Source organism: Parus major, chromosome 24 (assembly GCF_001522545.3).
Source record: "Parus major isolate Abel chromosome 24, Parus_major1.1, whole genome shotgun sequence".
Classification (NCBI taxonomy): Eukaryota; Metazoa; Chordata; class Aves; order Passeriformes; family Paridae; genus Parus; species Parus major.
Genome location: NC_031792.1, coordinates 4,787,098 through 4,809,244, shown reverse-complemented (window position 1 = coordinate 4,809,244; position 22,147 = coordinate 4,787,098). Strand labels below are relative to the sequence as shown.

The window sequence follows — 22,147 nt, the reverse complement described above, 5'->3', positions numbered from 1 at the left end:
TATCAAGCTTGCTTTCCCAAATCTCTGATAGACACTGCTTCCTGGGTGATAAGATAATAAAAGTGCCTTGGGAGAGTAATTTAGAACACCCAGAAGCAACTTGTTCAGAATCAGCTTCTCTCAGCACAGATTACCCAGTAAATTGACAGCTCAATAAAGGACACATATTTGGTGCACCTAGGAAATGGAAATGTTAAATACAGCCAGTTTTCAAAATACATCCAGTAGTAGCCCTGTAAAGCAGAAATGTTATGTTCACCCAAAGGGATTATTTTGTCAATTTTTCAAGACTTCCTGAGCAATAAGGAGTTCAAACCTGCTACACTAAATGGCTTTTGTGTTCTAAATCTTCCATAAATATATTAATTGATAATGTCTTCTTTTATTGATAAGCAGCTGAGACAGGAAGAGCCCTCTAGGAAATCAGAAATGCAACACAAAAGAGACCACACACTTGTTTGTAAGAGAAATGTATAAACAAAACCACTCGAGGGCTCTGCTCAGGTCACCAGCATTGGGGCAAATGTAGCTCCAGGGCCTTGGGGAACAGAATCCAGTGGAAATTCAGCACTAAAATAAACCCACACCTCCATTCACTGGTGGGGCTGTTGCCCATCACTGCTGGATGTTTGGTCAAGCAGGCTATGGATCTCCCCACTGAATCCATGGGAGGACAGATGGGGAAGGAGATTTCTCTCCCTCCACCTCGAGGACAGGCAAAGTGCAGGACAGTGCTACAGGCTGCTCTTGCTACTGGGGGAAAATAATTCTGCTTTCTAAGAGAGGGGTACATAAGCAATCTGAATTTGGGGACCCTAAAGCTCACCAGGAAAATCAAGTAGAATTAGGTGTACACTGAAAAGTGTCAGAGGAAACGGAAAACCAAAGAGAAGGAACAGGGATGTGAAAAGTGAAGCAGAAAATGTGCAAATTCTGTCAAAAAGAATGAGAGATCTTTCCTGAAGTGAGTGTGATGCCATGTTATGGGGCCAGTGACAGAGGAAAATTGCATCTCTGGCAGTTTCACAATTAGTGAAATCAAAATTTTTAATTTTGCTAAGAGGTGACAAACTATACTTGGGGAATTCACCAACTAAGCAATCTATTAAAAAAAATCACAATAAATAAAATAAAAATAAATATAATAAAAGTCACAAAGTTAATCCCATTTTGATTTATCCTTCTTTCTCATGAAATACTTACATGACAGTCTACTGAAAAATAAGCCCAACTCTCTTAGGTTTAATTTCATGCCTTCACCTCTCAAATGCCAAAAGTGCTAATGAGTTATGAGAGTATCTTCTTAGACACAGCTGTTTTGTAACTATAATGACTTATTTATCAAGTCCCTGCTCCATGTCTCCTTCCATATTATAAACTGCTTCCAAATATTCCAATAAATTGCAAATGAACAATTCTTAAATTTTCCAAAGAGTGAATAAGCTTTTTGCAATATCAGAGAGAGAGGCAAGAATGCTTTTGTAAATGCACTATAAAACACTAAGATAAATATATGTAATTATATGAGGAAAATATGTTCAGGGAAGAAAAAGCTGTATTTTAACATATCTTGCTGCCTTTTTTTACTATTCTCCCATTACTGCATAAAGTAATGCATTTTTGGGAGGTAAAAAGTGCTTTCTAGCTACAAAGTGTGCTGTATCATAACTGTGCTAAAAAGCAAGAACACCATTTCCCTTTATAGCAAAACATGAATAAAAGCCATTCTGAGGATGGTTATTATGCCAAGACCACTAAATATTAATTCAAACACATTCAAAGACAAAGAGCAGATTTGTACTTTAAAGATTTGGCCCTGGCACATTTTCCTTCTCTTTGCAGCTGTTTTAAGGCAGAACATGCTGTACTAACAGCAATGACAGATATTTAAGTTTAAAAATTATAATCACTAAAGCCTGAGATTCTCCACCCCATGCACACAAAACTCATCAGTGGCCTGGAGTTTACACCCAGTTTGTTCTTTAAGCTGCCTTGGTGTGATATTTATTTATACATTTATGATATATATCACTCAATATGCTATTTTTAATTTTCCCTAATCATTATTGCTTCTTGTTCTATTTTGACTGTGATGATATAATTACTTTGATGAAACAATTTGCATCTCTTATCACATGGCCCCAGCAAAGTCTTCCAGTTCTGACTGCAATGAGTTAAAAACTGAATCAAACAAAACTTGTTTTTGAACGAGGACCACTTTTCCTGGTGGCTCCCCAGCAAACAAATAGTTTCTTTTAGTTTTTAATTTATATACTACTTTGGCAAACTACATTTAAAGATTTAAACATAAAACATTAAGTCTGCTCCTCAGCAAAGGTAAACATCCTTGTCTCCAATAAAGAAAATATTATCATTTGAAAAAAGCATCATAATCTAAAATATCAACACGTGAGTTATACAAACTGGAGAACAATCCAACAGCAATGGATGGCATAAATGGGAAATATTTTCATTTCTTTTTAGTGGGTATTGCCTGAATAGTTTGGCATTGAATGTACACTGCTGCTCTGGAGAGTCAGCCTGATCTCACATTCTCCAGAGAAGTCACAGTGTTGCACTGACCAAACCAAACAAACAATGCAGACTACAAGGCTACAACTCTTTACTTTGTTGTAGTTTATTCATTTCATTACTGAGCCTTTCACACTCACGTTATTTGAATGAAGCAGAGCAGTCCATTTGCCATTCTTACGGTCTTCAAACAGAACAGGCATTATTAAAAATCTTTCAGTAAAACTCTGCTGAGCACAGGTCAAGCCACTTGAGAGTAAAATAGCTGACTTGGGCAAAATTTTGATAATTAAACTAGAAATGTTGAAAAAGCTCTATCTTCTGATTTACTAAAAGCCATTCAATGCATTCTGCTCAGAGGAAAAAAAGGGATTGTTCCAGTAACCTTTAAGTATTAGCTCTTAATAAAGAACAGCCTGCTATAAGAACCCAAAACTGGTTTCAAATTGTCTGTCATGGAAAAAAGATTTCTCTCAGCAACCAGCAGCATTTGATGAAGCAACTTGAGAATCAAATCCCACAGAAATGGAAAGATTCTCAATATTATGACTGTGTGGTTTTATTTTTGTCTGGGGCATTAAGATGACAGTGTTTCACCACTTATTTTGCAAATCCTCTTACAAAGGCTCTCTGTCACGATTAGACGAGATTTGATGTCTGAGGCAAAGTACTATTCTAACCCTTTGTGGTTACAGGCACAAGCTTTTCAAATCTGATGCTGCAGCTCAGCTGAGATCGTGCCTTTTGGCACTAATGAAAGCAGAATTAAGTTTCCTCAGTCAGGCAGCTAGAGGTAAAAAGGAGTTATCAACCTCTGCTGAATAAAGAGGGCTACCACAGGCTCACCATTCTCAGCTGCCTTCTGCAAAGTTATTTAAAGAACTCTGAGTTTATGTGTAACATTTCAAAAATCAGGGGGAAGAAAGGGAGTTTCACAAAAGTAAAGCATGAAAACGTATGAGGCAGATTTCTGCCAATAAAATCCCCAGTGCTCACGTGCCAGCTGGGATATGTAACTGCAGAAATGGTCATACCTATAGATGAAGACTGAGGGCTGATCAGGAGATCCTCCTGCACTTGCTCGCTCCCTGGGACCGTCTGCTGGTCACTGAGGGAGCTCTGGGATGCGCTCACAGGCTGCGACACCTCCTCGTGAACCTCCTCGTCACTCAGCCGTTCCACCTTGACACGCACGTCCTCCTCGATCACCAGGGGAGAACTGGCTTTGGTGCTCTCACAAGTCACATAATCCCCCATCCTCCTGGTGGACTCGGAGGGTCCAGGCATTTCCAAAGTCCTAGAGTTCTCCGCCTGCTTCACCTTTTCTGACTGAAGTCTTCGATCAATTCCAAAAGGAAAAGTCCAGGGAAAAGCTAAGGACGAGTCCACGGGCTGATTTCTGGACTCTGGGTAGGAAGTTGAAGGATTGAGCACTTGTGGGGAGCTGGTTTGTGTGTTACACTTGAGGGGGCTCTCAGGAGACATGACGATATAGCTCTTGCGCTTTCTCCGAGACTCCCGGCAAACGGGAATGGTTCTCTCCACCACGCTGCACTCGGAGGAGACGGGAGACAGGCTGCCGTCCCGGGAGGTGAAATTGCAGTTTGCACTGTTCTCCTGTCCTGCATCCAGCACCTTCTCCTGCTGGCTGTTGGGTGTATTCCATAAAATGCTGGACTTCATGAATTCCGAGCACGTGCTGGCCACGCTGAACATCTGCATGTAGCTGGCGGCGGCGAGCACGTCGATGATGTTCTCGGTGTTAATGGACAGCGTCGCTGTGTACGCGTACTCCAGCAGAGGGATGAACCCCGTCACCGTCACGTGGTGCAGGTCCAACACGCTCTTGCTCTCGTCCTCTGCTTGGCCAACGAGTTTGGAGCGGAAGAAGTCGCTGCAGGCTGCCAGAACCACCTTGTGTGCCCTGAAGATCTTGTCCTGGACGCGGATGGTGATGTCGCAGAAGTGGCCGTCATTCCGGAGCATGTTCAGCTTCCCCAGCATCTCCTGACTGTGAGCAGGGGAGTTATGAGTGAATGTTTTAACACCCATTTTTAGACGGTTCTCTTAACGTTCTTCCCACATATGACAGATCAAAGGTATCCTGAAATAAAGAGGAAAACTGTCATTTTCATCTCTGAAAGCAAAAAGTCAAGTGGATTCGTGATTGCAAGACTCTGTAAGAAGAGAATTCATCTGAATCCTCTAAGGCCACGTTCCTCTAGAATCCAGACTGTGCAAGGGACTAACTCTACAGAAATGCAATTACTTGTAGTTTTCATAATCACAGCTTAAATTATTTGCAATGTATCCCTCCTATCTTCCATGTATCTGTATTTCCCTATACCTATAGGGTTATCGCTCCCTCTCTCTCTCCACATTCCTACTATGCCCACTCAAAATCAAATTCCCAACACAGTTCAGAAAAATGTTTGTAATACTAAAAATAAAGCATTTTTAAAACTTATCTGTGTAGAACTCTGTATTTTTATTTTGTGGGTCCAGAAAACTATTGTTCACAGTTCTTAAACCTAAGAGACTATTGAAGGTTTTTTTTAAGCAGAAAAGTCAGCTTGAATCAACAAGAAGGGTGCAGGAGTAAGCAAATCTCCAAGGGAAAGTATTTAATACCAGAAAAGCTTTAGAGAAACTACAGCATGAATTTTCAGAGGCCAGAGTTCAAACCAGTAAACATAAAACAACAGTTGCCAATAGGTCTGATTCCCTGCTGTAGTGCAGGTATTGATTACTTAAAGCTGCTTTTAATAGTTTTCAACTAGGATGAGAAGTTATTGAAAATTCCTCCACAAACACAATGCAATATAAACCTCAAAGGAAAGTTTAAGTTTAAATCAAATACACATAAACTGATTTTATTTATGTGATAAATAAAACAAGGGCAACTTCATTCTTCTGAAAAACACAAACCTGCCTTCTCGGGGACCAGTTCTCTCCATGTGGGAGCAAATACATGTTTTTTATGCAAGGTCCTGATGAGAATGGGGTGTTTGACCCCTGGATTTCAGAACCATTTCACTGTAAAGGAAATATAAATCACAGAGTTTCACCTGCTTAAGCTCCTTCCAAGCCTCCATGGAAGTTTTCTGTGTTGTATGTGCCTCATACAATTTACAAGATATAGAACTATCTCACTGGTTAAATATCAACATTACTGTGTTTGATTTGTTCCTGGAGTCAGCCAGTTCTGCACACCATCCTTCTTTCCCTTCCATGTAAAAAAACATTCCATGCTTGCAAATGGCTCACGTGGAGCTTCAGAGAGCAACTGCAAGTGTGGAACAACTTACCCCAAATGTGACACACTGAAAGAGCAGCTGTCACAGCCCACCTGGTTCTACAGACACTCACACTTGGCTGCTCCTTGTTCTTGGGTTTTCACTTTTGATACTCAAACCCTTACAGGCAGAGGAACACTAACTGTTCAAGAGAACAGATTAACTAACACCTGATAATTAGATATAAAGTCTGGTGGAAATTATTAGAGCCATTTGGGTTTAAAAGGAAATTTCACACTGGTGTAGAGGAAGAAGTTAAGCACAAGCAAAACATTCCCTTCACTGAAAGAAAATGGATCGACCTCAAGAGGCATCTGAATATCCAGACTGTTTGTTCTTTAGCATGAATCAAATGAAAAGCATATTTCATTGATCTCAGACCAACACAATACAGCAAAATCTTGTAGCAGCATATTCAAAAATGGCCTTTGGATACCCTTCCTGCTGAAATCCTGGTTGCTGCAGCTGTTCCTTGGCACATCAGAAGTCCTCAAGTACTTCTGTTCTGCAGCTCGTACAAGAACAATACGCTCACAAGGACAAGCCACAGAATAATTTGGTATTTAGAAATAGTACCAAGACATGGTTATAAACAAGGAGAAAAATCTCAAAGCAATCCTCCCAGTTCCTACAGGCCCAAAAGACAAGCCCATTTTTCTCTCGGTTCTTCTGAACAAAGAATGCTCAGCCCTCCAGTCCCAAAGTGAGAGCTCAATTCTGCTGCCCTGCTCTAAACCATTCCGTGTCCTGCCCCTCCCTCCTGTCACCTCTCCCCTCTTCTGGCTTCCTTTCCCCTTCTCCTTTCATCTTTTGCTTCCTTGACCTTGATCTGGTTACAGAATTGAAAATAAAATAGCGGAAGTCAGTGATGTGCAATAAACTGATTTAAATTTATTTGAGGAGCAGTGTTCCTGCCACAAATGTGGGATATTCCTCTGTTAAATCACTTCTGTAAAGTGACTTTCGGCCTCATTGCACTGACACCTCCATTCTAACAAGTGGCTCCCACCCAGGCCTCAGAGTGAACAAGGAGCATCCATACACGTGGTATTTTCAGGAAAATCCAAAGGGTCAGGTTACGGAGGGGGAACAGTATCAGCTCCTTACAGTTAATGATGTAGTAAAAACATCAAGTATATTTAGATGGTAATTTAAGCAGTATGAAAATACTTTCAACATGAAAAGATGAGCGTGCTAAAGCACAGCCAGGTTATACAATGGTTCAACCCTCTTTCTAATCTTTCAGTGGCAGAAGGCATTTTTATAGCTGCACTCAATTCACAGTGACCTGAGAGGGTAAAGGGCTGCTACACTGCAGCTTCAGCACAAGTCCATCATCCCTGGATCATCACCATTTCAAAGTAACACTTTGTCAGGTGTTATTTCCCACTCTGAGGCAGTCCCTGACAGCAGCTCTTGGACCATAAGGTGCAGGATCCACATCCAAGAACTAAATATACCCACACCCTTGGGAATGCTGGGGTGGGAACATCAAGGTGCACACCTAAACTAAGTGCTAAGTGGGCTGGAGCTGGAAAAGCTGTTAAGTTTGGAGCCACAAACCATCGGGCATTCCCTAGGCAGGGACCAGGGATGCTATCACAGAGGAGGGCTCCTCCTTCCAATCCCTGGGCACACACTTACACCCTGGCCCACAACACATTCCAAACCTCTAGAGAAATACAGCAAAATTCAAAGACACTTTCACAAGTTTTAAAAATATTCACAGTGGGACACTTCAGTCCATATTTAATGGGCTGTATTTAACTCTGCCACAGACATTTACGGCTGGAGAGAATGGTTTTTCCAGCATGCATTCCTGCCTTGGAAATATGTGACGAATCACCTTCACAGCACACATCTATGAACAAGATGAGATTTCAAATGTGAGCACTTCAGGGCTTCCAGAGCACGGACTATTTTGTCCACTATTAGCCAAAAGCAGTCTGAAGGGAAGTGCTACTGTACCAAAGGCTTTGTAAAATTAATTTGAAAATCAGTTGGGTTTTTTTTTTACTCCTAGGAGCACTAATGAAGACCTGACCTTTGAGCAGTTTGGAGTAACTCAGCTCATTCTCACTGTTTCAAGGCTACTGAAATGCAGGTTTTAGCAACAGCTACCATGGCACATACACTGTTTTGGGATTAAACAGGTGTCGAGTTTCTGAGCTTAGAAACAGCAAAGATGAAACTGTACACTGTAAGTGTAATGTTATAATGTAATGAAACTGTGAATGGAAAAGAAACTGTATTGGAGTTGAAAAATATTGCTTATGCAATATCTACTTCCATGTACACAAAATTTAGCTCCTTATTCACCTGCTGCTTAATGTTATGGCTCAAATCACTGGGTTTGAAACATGGTATCTATAATCACATTTTAGAGGAGTCAGTGAATCAAAGCAGGCAGCTGTTTGCATTCAGTTTCTCACTTAGGCACATCATTTCAAAACAAACATCATTTTTAGCACCACAAAACCACTGCCCTACCTTTAACCTCTGTATCCTGACCTGTGGCAATTTACAGCATGAAAACAACTTTTTCTGAACACTGAAACCAACAGACTTTATACCACTTTGTTGCCACATAAGTCCTCAAAACGATTAGGAAATTCCCACCCTGGTGAGAACCCCTCGGATACATTCATCCAACTGTGAGCCCATGGTGTAAATCAGATCATTGGTTGCTTTTTTTTATATATTTTTTTTTTTTTTAATGCAGACTGGTTAGAGCAGCATTCCATCCACAGCAGTAGTCCAGACACAGGTAAATCTTCCACGGGGATAAACATGTGACCTGGAGCATTTTATCTCTGTCATCTTGCCGCAGTACACAGGAATCAGCACTCCTCACTCCCTCAAATTAACTGGTAAGTATAATTAAGTGTAATTAAGTTCATAATCGAATCAGAACAACTGCTTAAATCAGAACAAACTTCAAGTCTGCTATTTCTATTTCTATCTAAACACACATCTGTTTCCCCAACAGCAGCTGGCCTAATAAAAGGAACTATCTTCACTATGAATCTTGCCCTGGTTCACTTCACAAAACTGCTGGCCAGAGCTACCACACCATTCCAATTTTAAACCAATCAGCAGCACTTTCTAAACTTTATTTTAAATCATCTTTTAACTCAGCTTAGTAAACCTAGTTTGCTCTGCCAACCCAGCTCTGCCAAGCCTGGCAGTATTCATGTAAAAGAGGCAAACACGAGGTTTCTGTGCTCAAAATGATGTCAGTGAGGAGCATCCACTTTGGAGCTCTGGAATCTCTGGAATGCAAACCTGTAACCTTCGGCTGCAGTGGGTGAGTGGACCAGGAAAATGACCCTGGGCTTGAGAACTTCAATTTCCTCCAGGACAGCAGATTCCAAACTGTGAGTGCACAAAGGAGTCAGTGTTAAGGAGCTACTGCATAAACACCGTTGTGTTAAACCTGAGATGCCAAACTCCAGCCTGTACTGGGAGTGAGGAGATACCACAGCCTGCAAACAGCTGGGAGCACCCAGTGCTGATCTCTCAGCTCAGGAACCAGACTCTGACTCCAAACCATTTCACTGAAATATCCCAGGATACTGATACTGCCCCCGTGTCCCTTTCCCCCCAGCTTCTCAGAAGAGGACTATTTTCAGGCACTTTCTGTTTTAAAGAGTTTGGAGGTGTTTTGTTCTTGAGCAGGGCTCATGCTGCACATGGATCAGTCCCCTGGGAGGATCTCTGCCCAGCCAAGAGGGGCTGATGTAAGTAACCCCAGAGAACTCCCCTTAGGAGCTGGAATGGAAGAACAATTCCACCTCACAAACTGAAATACTACAACCCACCTATTTACTGTTAACAGTTAATATTCCCCTTCACAGCAGAAGGCACATAGAGAGTGTGTTGTCCTTCCCCAGTGTACTCCAAAACTACTGCCCTTGACCAGACCATATATTTTGTAAAGATTGGGGTTTTGGCACACCACTGTTGACAAGTTCATGTGCCAGAGCCTTTGAGGCCACTGACTTCATGACCATCAGTGTTGCTCACAGAGAGCATTTGTTGGGTGCTCTGTACTCACCCTCCAGCCTGTTCCTTTGTTCCACACTTAATTTTTTATTTTTTATTTTTACAAAAGCACTTTCAAAAGATCCTACAAGGGTAAATTGCTTCACAAGCAGCCATCTCTTCCTCTAAAAAACTCCTGGCAAAGAGACTTTCCAAATTCTAGAATTTAGATCTTCCTAAATTTTAGGTAAAGCCCAGCAGAAGGTGCTGTTGAAAAGTGGCAGGCAGTAATCCAGAGCCAGACTTCAGCTCCATGGAGGGAGACTAAAACACAATCAGGAAGCAGCCAGGGTTCAAACTGATCCAATAACCCACATAATTATCAGAGGTTCTGAATGTTTAAGACTCCCAGAAAGTGCATTGTGACAATAAACTACTCTCATCCCCCAATTTTAAATGAATTTGTAAACATTGAGGTGAGTTTCTTGTGAGTGCTGTAAGAGCTGAGGTTTACAAAGTCAACGCACCAAGGCTGCAACTCTCAACACAAAAAATTGCTGAAAAGATTTGCACATCTGGAAATCCTGAGCTGTGACAGGGCCCACCACCAAGGTAAACCCCTTCAGGGCAGGAAAGAGATAAGGCCTTTATATATTTCTTTACTCTAAGTCCTCCAACAGACCAGGAACAATGTTTATCTGCAAAGGACAAGGTGAAAAGCATCCAACATCTCCTCTTCCAAAATAATTACTCAGCAAAAAGGCAGACCCAGAGTGTCCACGAAATAAATGTTTTGTGTTCCTAAGAGATCTCCTCAGTTTCCCCCCAAATTAAGCCCTGTAATAATAGAAAACCAAAGTTTTGACTGTACCATGCCACAAGAAGAAAGCAGATGTGTGCGGCCATGGCAAAGCCCCAGCTCACAGTTACAGCTCTGACTCACGCTGTCACTGCTATCGAAAACATTAATCTTTCATGGGGATAGGAAAAAACTGACTCAGATCATGGTAAAATGCATTTGCATGATGCAAATCTAGGAGGTGCATTTTAATTCTCAGGGCTGGTGAAGGCATTGAGAGAAGTAGAAGGGTGCCAAACCCATCAATTTGCTCTACAAAATGGTTTTATTGTAAGCGGAGATGGGATGTGTCAGCTGCAACAGAACACTCCTGAAAGGATAAAATTAGGAAACATTTACATACACATTTTAAGAGAACAGTACCAACAGACCAAGCACAGATTATCTTAGACTGGTTTGCACGAGTGGAATTTCAGCTGAGTGTGGAATCCAGGAGCTGACATCCCTCCTCTTGGAGATGCCAAGGCTCCCAGCCACTTATCACCCCTAAAATTTATCACTCAAACCAGCCTCTGCTTTTGGTAACAATGCCTTAATCACTGGAAGCTTTTTGAAAAAAGTTTATCTAATTAACTTCTCAATGCACATTCCTATACAAAAGAGAGCAAAAAATTCTCCTATTTTGGCATTCTGTTTTAATTCTTACCAGCAGCAAGGTGTGAGATATGGTCAGACACTGCACCATCCTTGCAATCCACTTCTACACCTTCCTGGCACTTGATTTAACTTCCCTTGCCCAAAGATGGACATCCAATACCTTAGCATGTGCTTCCTGTTCCTCTGTGGTTTAGCAGGATTTTTGTATTTTTACACCATGGATGATAAGCACAATAGCTGCTGTTAAAGCAATACAGACCAAGAACAAATCAGAAATATTTGCTTAATTCCAAATATCTCAGTTGTCCTCATTCAAAACTATAAATCTCCAAGAAAAGGTTTACACTTTCCAAACTGAGATGACCAAAGTCTTCCTCATGTCACAAGACTGCCTGAGCATATAAAAGTCAAAAAAAAACCCCAAAACATCTACTGTGATGAAAAAGAGGTATATATGTGTCTACTATTTTTATTTTAGAATATTAAAACCAACACAAAACATATCACAGAGCTGTTGCTCCTGTACTGTGAGGTCACAGCGAAGAAAAAGCTGAAAACCATTAGTTAAACCATCACTATTTTTCCAGAGTTGCTCTTTCTACATTTAAGGTGAAGCACAATGTGTCTTAGGGATTTCTGTTTGTTTTCCTGACTAAGTCATTTGCATGGGAATTAAGAAATTGAATGTAAAAATTCAGCAGTTGTGCTCTGACAGTGTAAAAGGAGATATCAAAGAGAGCCTGTGTGGGCTGATAGGAGAAGAATTACAGCCTGCAGAGGAGAGCCCGGGACATGGCACAGGATGGAAATGTGTGCATCCAAACCAAGTCACAGTGACTCCACAAACCTTCAAAAACTTCCCAGTGATGGAACAGAACAAGGCACAGAACTTACCTATTTGGGCTGATGCATCTTCCAGAGTGATTTTGCAGAGTGAAACCCCCAGGCATGTCCTGGAACTCAGAGTGGAGCTCTCCCATCTGGCAGAATTAAGCACTTGTCTGCCTGACTGTAATAATTACAGATTCCAAGGGTACATTCATTAACTTCACCAGTAGCCACATACTTGAAGCAGACTCTCATGCAGCTCTGGCTTGTCATTTCCTCATGAAATCATGTCCCTTATCAACCTTTATATATGGCCTACAGGAAGGGGCCTGCAAGACTTTCTCCTGTCTGATCTCAAATTGGCAGGAGAGTTTAATTCTACTTCAATCCTCCCTTTTTAATTCTTGTGGCAAGAATTGCACATCAGTTACGTCTCATTATGTCTCAGGAAAATGAGAGCTGTGGTCTCTGCAGCTGATGGACTCCCAGCTGCCATGAAGCAGGTCTAGAGTGGGAAACCAATACACAGATAAATTGGGACATTATTAACTGCAGAAATGTCACAGGGCTGGAATTGAAGGTGTCCACAGTGAAGTTTCAATTGCTAAATGCTCCCATTGGCTTCAGGGCAATGGAAACTCATCTGCACAGCTCTGTAAATGGCCGTGGCTGAGCACAGAGCCTCCTGACTGATGGCAAAAGCTGCGAGCTGGCAGCAGTTTGTAATCCAAACGCTTGGGAATCACTGAGAGCCGACCTGGAGCTCTGAACGTAGGCACTGAGTGTGCTGGATTAATGCAGCAAGATTAAAGCATAGCTACAACTCCTGGCCCAGATAAAACTTGCAGATTAAATGTCATGTTGTAGGTGTGTAAAACATGTTACCACTCCTTTCATTAGAAGCCAGTCTAAAAGTGTTTCCATTAGACACTGCTGTGATTACACAGTGATACTTTAATTCTCAGGGAAAAGGTGTCAGTGTACCAGGACAAGAGGCAGGACTGTTCAAAGATTGTCTCATTTTGTGGTGCACACCTGCAAATAAACTTGGCAACATTAGCACTATGATAATTTTGTCTCTCAAATATTTAGTGTACAAGGTCTGATTAATAAAAAATATAGAGATGTTTTCATCTCTCAAAGATATGTGATTGCAGGTGTTTGTGTACAAGTGCAGAAATCCAGCCAAAAGAAAACAAACTGAAGAAAAAAGAATGAATAATGAGAAAACAAACAGAAATTGGGATACCACCTGTGTTTACTAAAGTTAAAGTGTCTCAAACTGAATCAATAATGTATTTTTCAGAAAAAGAGCAAATGCCAGCTATGATGAGAACTTCATTAAATGTTTGACTAACATGACAAATAGAGCTGTTAGTGAAAACACAGAGATGAACAGACAAACTGAAGGTAAAGAAACAGCTGAAAGAAATTCATGTACTTGGAATAATAGAATAAAGAATTCACCTCTGAAGTGATGCAAGAACTTATTTCAGCAAAGATCTCCAAGACACTGGCTCAGAAAATGCTGATCAAAAGGTTAAGGTGTATCATCAGCACAACACACAAAAACAAATGACTGAGAACTGCAGCCCCAGGAACAGAACAAAATCCATGGGAAATCCAACAGTATGAATTTAACATTTGATGTGATACATTAGGGAGCTAGAATGGACCCCAGCTGTGAACTGGGAGCTAATGAGTTAAAAGTGACTTTGGGGTAAGATCTCCATATTGTTAAATTAAATCAACAGCTAAGTAAAAAGCACAGAGAACACCAGCCTACTGCAATGCCTAATTTCTTGCCATGTATTTGTCAATACCTATTTTAACTTCCTGAAAGAGTCTCAAGAAGGGGATTTTGATGTATTTTTCCTCTCTGTGTCTGTAAAGTAAACTGTGCTTAGATCTTTTCAGAGCATCTTCCTTTACCAGGTGATGTTTCAGCAGGGACACGGGAGCGGCCAGAACTGACAGGGAACACATCGAGGGCACTGAGCAGCACAACAGCTCTTAATCTCAGCATCTAATTAACAACAGAGATTACAATAATCAGGGCAGGACGGTAGTGCCTGCTGTATGTAAACTGATCTGACGCCACAGACTGCTTTTCTGCAACAGGAAGATGTTTCCTGAGATCATTTACAGATAAAGAAGATCTGTGTCCTTTTTAAAGACTCTCTACCTTTCTACATAACTGAAGCTTGCTGGCTCCAACAAAACCCATGTTTCATGCAACAGTGATACTCTGAAATAAGATTTATCTGGGGAGAATTGTCTTGTTTTCCTCAGCCACAACAGTTTTTTGAGTTATGCTGTGATCATTTGAAGTCATCACTTCTGGAGAACAGAATGTTACCATTCACTACTTCAAAGGACCCAGATTTAACTTGTTGCTTTTTTGAAGCCGCAGTGTAGTGCAGAAAGTTTACGTGCCTAATATAGCTTTCACATGGCTGAATAAGCAAACCAGATAAATGCTGCTTTCCCCAGCCTCTGGTGCTTTAAACTTTGCATTGTAAGAATCTCATGTTAGCATTCCATGTAACACATGAAAGCAAATTTTCTGACAGCACTTAAAACTGAGGCTCGTTTAACAATTTGAGCAGTAACTGTGAAAAGTCTTGCTCCACACTGAATTACCTTCATTCTCATAATAAAAATTAATGTGTCAACTTCACTAAGACAGAGTGTTTTGGGATATTTAACAGCAGATTCACTACCCTGTCCTACACTTCACTGTCCTCTTTGTTTTCACAAATTCCCCCAAAAACCACATGATCGAACTACTAAGTGTGCCATCAACATATGAAACAAATCTGCACATTTTTGGTTTTTGGTTGTTTTTTGTTTTTGGTAGAATAAAAGCAACAAGTGAATTCATATCCTTTTGCAGGGAAGCACCTCAGAATGTAATCAGCCTATAGTGAAGGGACTGATGTGCTACAGCCCTAAGGCACACATTCAAATTTAACCATGCTTTCCATGGCAGTGTTCATGCATAATTTTTATGTATCTCAGTAACTTTTTTATACTCTTGCTCTATGCAAATTCAGGTTAAGTTTTTCACAAATTTCTTAGTGTAGAAAAGCTGTTAGATGACCATTTCCCACTCTGTAATAAAAGTGAGGCTGCAGTTTTATAGTCCTTGGTCTTTAACAAAAAGACAAAGTACAAAAACCCCCAATTGAATATTAAATACTTCTAAGTACTGCAAATTGCCAAAAAACGTCCATATATTACTTTCATTTGCACGTGGCAGCAATTGCAGCAACCTGCTAATTTAAACTAATTCCAGAAAGCTATTTTTTCTTATTTTACCATGGCTACCCACAGCATTTGAGCTTTCACTTCCAGAAGCTCTGCAAGTATATCAACAAAAAGTCAGGGAAAATATTCATGAAGAAGACTACTCAAGCCAGCCTCTCAAATTAGTCACAAAAGCAAAAATCTCCAAGCCCTTTCTAGTGGTGGCACGTGGAAGAAATATCAGGAAAAAGCAAAGCAGTAAGGCTCAAGATGTTCTTGCTAGCACTACTCTGGATCCCTGAAACAGTCAAAAAGACAAAAATAACACAACTCCCCTATCTGTGGGTCCTCACACATCATTTTTTCCTTTCCTCCCAGGCCAAATCACGGATGCATTACACAAAAAGCAACCCAAGTGCAGAGTCCCTCCTCTCCATTATCCCCCAAACCATGCCTCCCACCCTCCCTGTGTTCCCTCCTGTCCCTGGAAACGACTCCCTTGTCTCATTTGACAGAAATAAGTGACTGGAAGGCACACCACAACCAGTAGGTTTGTTACAACCAAATTTGGCTAAATGCTAGTTTTTACTAGTTCAGTACAAAGCTTACCTGTCAACTGACTGGTTGTTTGAAATATTCAGGTTTATTACACAAAATGACAGCTTTTCTCTCTCACTTTTATTCCAGGAAGCATTACACCCTAATGAAATCCACATTAACTATAATAAATGATTTTTTCTTAAGGGCAATGCAAATGTGAACTCTCCCTGAAGCACAGCAGCCCCATTAACACCCCCAGTGCTGGAAGCAACACTGAAGAAAAACCTCAGTGAAGAGCAAAAGGGAGAGATCAAGGCAAAGTCTCACATCCCGTGTGATCCGAGGAGGAGAACAGGCATTGCTAATCCAGACAGCATGGACTGCTGCCAGCCAGCCGAGGTGTCACAGACACATCAACAACAGCCACCTTCCCAACGGAAGCAGCTAGAAAGAATCCTCAACAAGTTCAAGCAAGGCAGGAATGTGGTTGTGTCATCACCCTTTCAGCACTACTCGTACCTTTATTTTCCTAATGACTCATTTATGCAGATAAATGCCTAAAAGGAGTTCTTCTTGGCTCCAAAACCTAAAAGTCCTTGTATTTATCCACAAATCATGTTATCAGGTGAGCAGCAACTCCACAGGCTGGAGCTGTCTGCCCTTGTATGGCCAAAGCTGGCCTGGCAGAACCATATCCATGGTATGTGCTGGGTATAAGGAGAGTTTTGTGGTTTGTTTTTAAACCTCCAGCATCTTTACTAACATTTTACAGAAACTTCTCACAGTAGGTAAAAGGGGTATTTATCCACTTAAAAAAAACAAAACAAGATGTTGAAAGAAAACTGCAGGAACTGTGAGACCACAGAGCTTCAACCCTGTCGATATCTGCCCCTAACGTGGGAGCACATGTCTTTTCAACCCACCAGCTATTCCCAAATCCACCAGTAATTTCTGGGACTCTTAGGTCTCCACAGGACATGGCACCTTCGTGCTTCCAACGCCTTCCAACAGACTTAACTCTGGCAAGTATCCACCACAACTGTAGTTTTTTCCATAATGCTCTCTTGGTAATATCCAAATACAGAATGCCTTATCAACAGCCATCTGTAGCTGTATTTATAAACTAAGATCCTCTTCAGTATCTGTATTTCCACCACAATACCTCTCACTACCATTACCCAGTTCATTTGTACTTTGAATGTAAAACATTACACATAGTAAACGCTTCTAATGTTATCACAGAGGAGCTACAAAGTATCCCTTTATTAGAAAAGCAAATCTCCCTTTATTCAGTCTTCTTGGGGAAAGCAGCAAACAAGTGTTGTGGCCAAATCACCTCAAAACAATAGCAGAACTCAAAGGAAAAAGAAACAAACCAAAATTATGTAGAGCTGCCTCCCCAGACAGAAGCACTAAATAGACTGGGACAATGCAGCCTGGAAAAGGAGAAGAACCCAAAGAGAATAAACTGAGAAGACTGAAACCTATAAAATCACAAATGAGGTGCTGATGCAAAAATGATTATTCTTTCTCGTTCTACAAAAAGCAGGAGGGACTCAATGAGATTCCAGTTTAAAAAGAAACAAAACCCCCCCAGAAGCCAGGTATTATTTTTGTGTAAGTTGAGGGATTAATCACAAGGTATTCTGTGGAAGCTTCAGGTATAAACTCTTGGAAATGTTTAGGCAATTCCCTCAAGGACAGGTCCAACAGGCACTGCCAGCTCAGACCCTCTTGCTCAGGCCACCTGGAAACCCTTCACCGCCAGGAGCTGGGGATGGTGACTGAGCTGCCTGGGGTTGCTGCTCCACTCTCCCCTAATGATTTACTTCTGCCCACTGACACAGACCACAAGCTGAGCCCAACACACTTTTTGCAGCCCTTATTATCCCATCGTTCACGTACTCTGATGAATCTGCTCATGTGAAATAATTATTTCCCCAGCTCTAAAGTGGAACGCATTAAGAAAACACTATTTACAAATAATGCACAGTTTAAGGCACTTCCTTAACGTGATTAAATGGAATGTAAGAATTGAACAAAATGCTGACTGTTTACCTTTCCTGTCATCCCATTTTATCAGGTTTGCAGCTCGTTTCCTCCCACCACCATTTCATGTCAGCACCTTGCACAAAGCAGTCCCAGACACCTGCTTTCATCCAGTGAAACCATTAGAAGAATCAATTTTGCTCTCCAAGGCAAGGAGAGTGATGGACTCCTATGTTTACTTAGCAATAAGCACACAACTATTTAATTAGATATAGATGCTGGAAACTGCATCTTTGAGGAACAGCCGCGGCCACAGAGAATGAAGCGTTTCAATTTGTTACATAAATCAATGTTTTCAGTAGGTTTTTTTCTGCTTGTAACTGCCGACTTCCATATGGAAACCCTGTCACAGGTAGAGGCACATCTCCCACCCAGCTTGGCTCCTGCACCCTCACACAACACTTCTTGGAAGAAACAAGCAATTAAGTTGCTGCCCCTTCTCAGCCACATGCGATTCCAAGATTGATGTCGTATTTCAAGCGACAGACTGTGAACACGCTCTGCAACCGTGGCATTTAATTTAGAAGTCAGCACTTGACACATTGAAGTATTTGGAATTCCTGAAGTCTGGCTGTCTGCACAGTTGCATAATTTGAGCAGGGATAACCTACTTATAACTGGGAGAGGGAGAAGAATGTCAACAGACAATCCCTTCTACGTCAGGGGACATCTCCTTCCTCGTCACATGCCAGCAAAAGCACCACTGCTTTCTCACAGGCTGATTTTCCTTTTCTTTAAGCTAGTGGATTACAATTCCTAAAAGGAGTGAAGCTACATATATCACCAGATGTTCTCCTAGGAATACACTCAGATGTTCTCAAAGCTCACTGAAAAACGAGTTTACCAGATTTAATGGGTGAGGCCAGTGAAATACTGATGTGAAATACCCCACACAAGTGTGAAGGACCCAAGACTTGATGCTGGTCACACAAACACCTCACCAGGCACAAGCATCACATCCATTCACAGAAAAGCCACAAAGATAAAAATCTCCTTCTAGCAAGTCACAGGATACAACCAAAACCAGTGTCTGGGTGGTTGTTCAACCTCAGACAGGGGGAAGCTGTTTTGCTTTTGATCCTCTTGGCAAACAGCTGAGCAGACCCTTCGAGCAGCACAATTCTCCACCAACGCAGAATGAACCCACCCCTCTGGAAAGTGACAGAGTTTATGATTAACCTCCTGTTGCAACAAACATGGCAAGGATTCAATTTCACTCTCTGACTACTCCTCTTACAGACTGCAGAAAGAATACCTAAGGACAGTCTCTCCCCTCCAAACCTCACAGTCACAGAGGCAGGAATTCTCTCACCCTGGAAACAAAACTAGGGCAAAAGCTCCCAGGCATGATCCTCCCTCAGCATCCATGCATCATCCACCTGGGGAGACTAAAGTGGGGCTGGAAATTCCCTTCCCATGGAAAGAGACTGCTTGGAGTGTTAGCACCAATTAAAGCTTTGGATTAAAACCAGCTGTTTAAATAGAAGTAGTCCCAAGGGAGAGGCACTTAGAGCATTGTAACTAGTTCCTGGAATAAACAGTTGGACATCAATGGAGGCATTTACACCGGGACAGCTGTGTCTGAGCTCCCAGGTTCAGCTCCACCTCCTTAAGCAGCTGCACTTAAACCCAGGCAAGCTCTCCAGGCTCATCACACCTTGGATCTGTGTAGACATCAAGCTGCAGGAGACCTCGAGGGCAGAAGAAAAGCACATTGCTCTCCTAATTCCCTGAAAGACTCCTGAGTGCTGGTCTGTAACGTGTTTGCACAGGACCTGCTCCCACTCAGCATCACCTTGCAGATCCACAGAGCAGTGCCACAGGTGTGCCCTGCATGTGACAAATAACCATCATCTCATCTATGGAAACATCCAGCTCAGGAGTGAACTGGGTGACCTCTACCTAAGGAAGAGCTGCTATGTGGCATAACCTGGTGGATACACCCCAAGAATAAATAAAATAAAAATTTTAAAAAGGGTGAAGAAAAGCCTCCTATTAGGCAAAGGCACAGAAAGAAAACAGGGGCAAACGTGTAACTAGGAAAACTGAGAAACTCGCCATGGGGGTAAGGCAAACCCAGAGTATCACATAAGGACAACTATGAAAGCAGGAGACTTCTACAAAAATCACAGAATGGTTTGGGTTGGAAGGGACCTTAAAGATCATGTCCAACTCTCCTGCCATGGGCAGGGACACCTTCCACTAGACCAGGCTGCTCCAAGCCCTGTCTAGCCTGGCCTGGAATGTTCCCAGGGATGGGGCAGCCACAGCTTCTCTGGGCACCCTGTGCCAGGGCCTCACCACTCTCACAGGGAAGAATTTCTTCTCAATATCCCATCTAACCCTTCCCTCTGTCATTTGAAGCCATTCCCCCTTGTCCTGGTACTCCACAGCCTTGTCAAAAGTCTCTCTCCTGCTTTCCTTCAGGCACTGGAAGGGACTCTAAGGTCTCAGAAAAAAATCCTGGAGTGGACAAATTATGTGTATGACCAGAAAAAGAGAAAGTGATGGTATTTTAGACCCATGGGATGTGCAGATACCTAGGAGTACACAGACTCCTTAAGTTTACTCTGCTGGACAGCTCAGCAAAGGAAACCCCAAAGCCAAAGCAAAAACCAAGGTAGGCTCAACCTGAGAGTCTCCTACTGTAGGATCAGCAGGGCCCAGGAAGGAAAAAGGGGAAAATTTCAGTCATGGAAGATATAACAGGCAGCCAAGAAGAGATCAGAGATGGGTACAGGGGCGACCTCTCTGGCACGTGCAGCAGGGAGGTGATGGCAGCAAACGTGGGAACAGCTGGCACCGGGCATCTGTGGGAACATCCAAGACATGAAAGGACCCACAGTGGAAACCTCCACATGCATGAGAAATGCCTGCCTGCAGCAAGGCTGCTGGACTGCACCTTCCCTGAGGGGTGCAAACACACACAGTGCAGGATGCAGCGGCTTTGGCAGGAAAGCAGTGGGATAACCCTGGTGAGTGTGGAGGAGGAGACACACATCCCTCATCAGTGGGCAGAGCAGGCTCCACAGCACAGGAGATGGGCTGGAGGAGTCATCCCTTAGCATCTGGAGGAGGATGGGTCTTTGTGGGTGGGGAAAACCTCAGCAGCTTTTTGCAGACAGGCAGGAGCCCCCTGAGGTGTGGGATTTAACAGGCTGTGCTGGTCAAGCACAGAGTTCATTCCACATGTGCATGGAAACAGGTACGGCAGATTTTAATAGGATACCCTGTGTGTGTTAAAGAAGACAACAGGCGTTTGGCAAGCAAGAAACAGATTATACCCTCCCAGAACCTGCTGATTATGTTTGTATAGGAGAATGACTCTAGAGAGATGGAAGGGGAGCAGAAAAACGTGAAGCAGTTCCTGGCAGATGAGCACTGTGACACCCTCACGGCGCATGGACACAGAGGCAGCGCAGCAGACCCTGGCAGATGGACACTAAGGAATCTGCAGAAGGGGCTGTTGTAGGAAAAAAACAAACAACAACAAAGGGACAGCAAGCTTTGCTTCACAGCTAGTGGGAATCCCTCTATTTCCTCCCATAAGCCGGCACTGGAGGCAGCAGGTATCCCGTTGGGATGCAGGAAACAACACAACTTCCCCCATACGCCCCTTGGAACTCCAGGTTTGCATGTGTACCCACAGGCTTCGGCAGCCACTGCGGCTCCCTGGGGGCAGGGGGCACCCCCGAAGGGGTGAACACCGGCACAGGGGACACCCCCAAACACGGGGACACCCCTAAACAACGGAACACGGGACATCCCAAAGGGAGGTGACACCCCCAAGCACCGGCAAAAGGGACAGGGGACACTCCCGGAGAAAGGTGACACCGTGAAACATCGGCAGAGGAGACACCCCCCGCCCCGGGAACGCTCGGTGAGGCGCGGGGATGACACGGCCCCGCGGGAGGGGGACACACCGGCTGTGCACCGCGCAATGGGATCCCCCGGGGGGGTGAGCGCAGCCCCGGGGCCGCGGGGCACGAACGGGAAACACGGGGGAAGGGACGGGACGGGTCTGAAAGGGGGGGAGAGGGGCCGGAGCCAGATCCCCCCCGCCCCCCACCCCTGAGGGGCTCCAGCGGCCGCCGCGCCACCGACCGGCCCCCTCCCGCGCCAGGCCCGGCCGCGCTCCCCGGTTACCTGCGGGCGGTCGGTGAGGCCGGGCCGCTATCTGGGGGCCATGACGGCGGGGCCGGGAGGCGGCGGG

At 43.1% G+C, this 22,147-nt stretch overlaps 1 protein-coding gene and 1 long non-coding RNA gene across 6 annotated transcripts in view; one reads left to right on the top strand and one right to left on the bottom strand.

The window, feature by feature from the left end:
- The window catches only part of ZBTB44 (zinc finger and BTB domain containing 44), a 37,031-nt gene extending 14,884 nt beyond the window's left edge, over positions 1 to 22,147 (bottom strand). For 3 of the 5 annotated variants that reach the window (XM_015649813.1, XM_015649816.1, XM_015649817.1), the window contains exons 1-2: positions 22,081 to 22,147; positions 3,567 to 4,636 (exon numbers count right to left, since the gene is read on the bottom strand). In XM_015649813.1, the coding sequence (XP_015505299.1) occupies positions 3,567 to 4,584 (1,018 nt within the window). In that variant the 5' untranslated portion in view covers positions 4,585 to 4,636; positions 22,081 to 22,147. Of the gene's footprint in view, positions 1 to 3,566; positions 4,637 to 12,162; positions 15,777 to 22,080 lie in introns of those variants that run through there. The other 2 variants (XM_015649814.3, XM_033519660.1) reach the window with 2 other exon arrangements.
- Positions 21,640 to 22,147, top strand: part of LOC117245485 — a 2,755-nt gene continuing 2,247 nt past the window's right edge. Inside the window, exon 1 of the long non-coding RNA XR_004500203.1 lies at positions 21,640 to 21,892. This is a non-coding gene — a long non-coding RNA (uncharacterized LOC117245485). The remainder of the gene's footprint in view (positions 21,893 to 22,147) is intronic.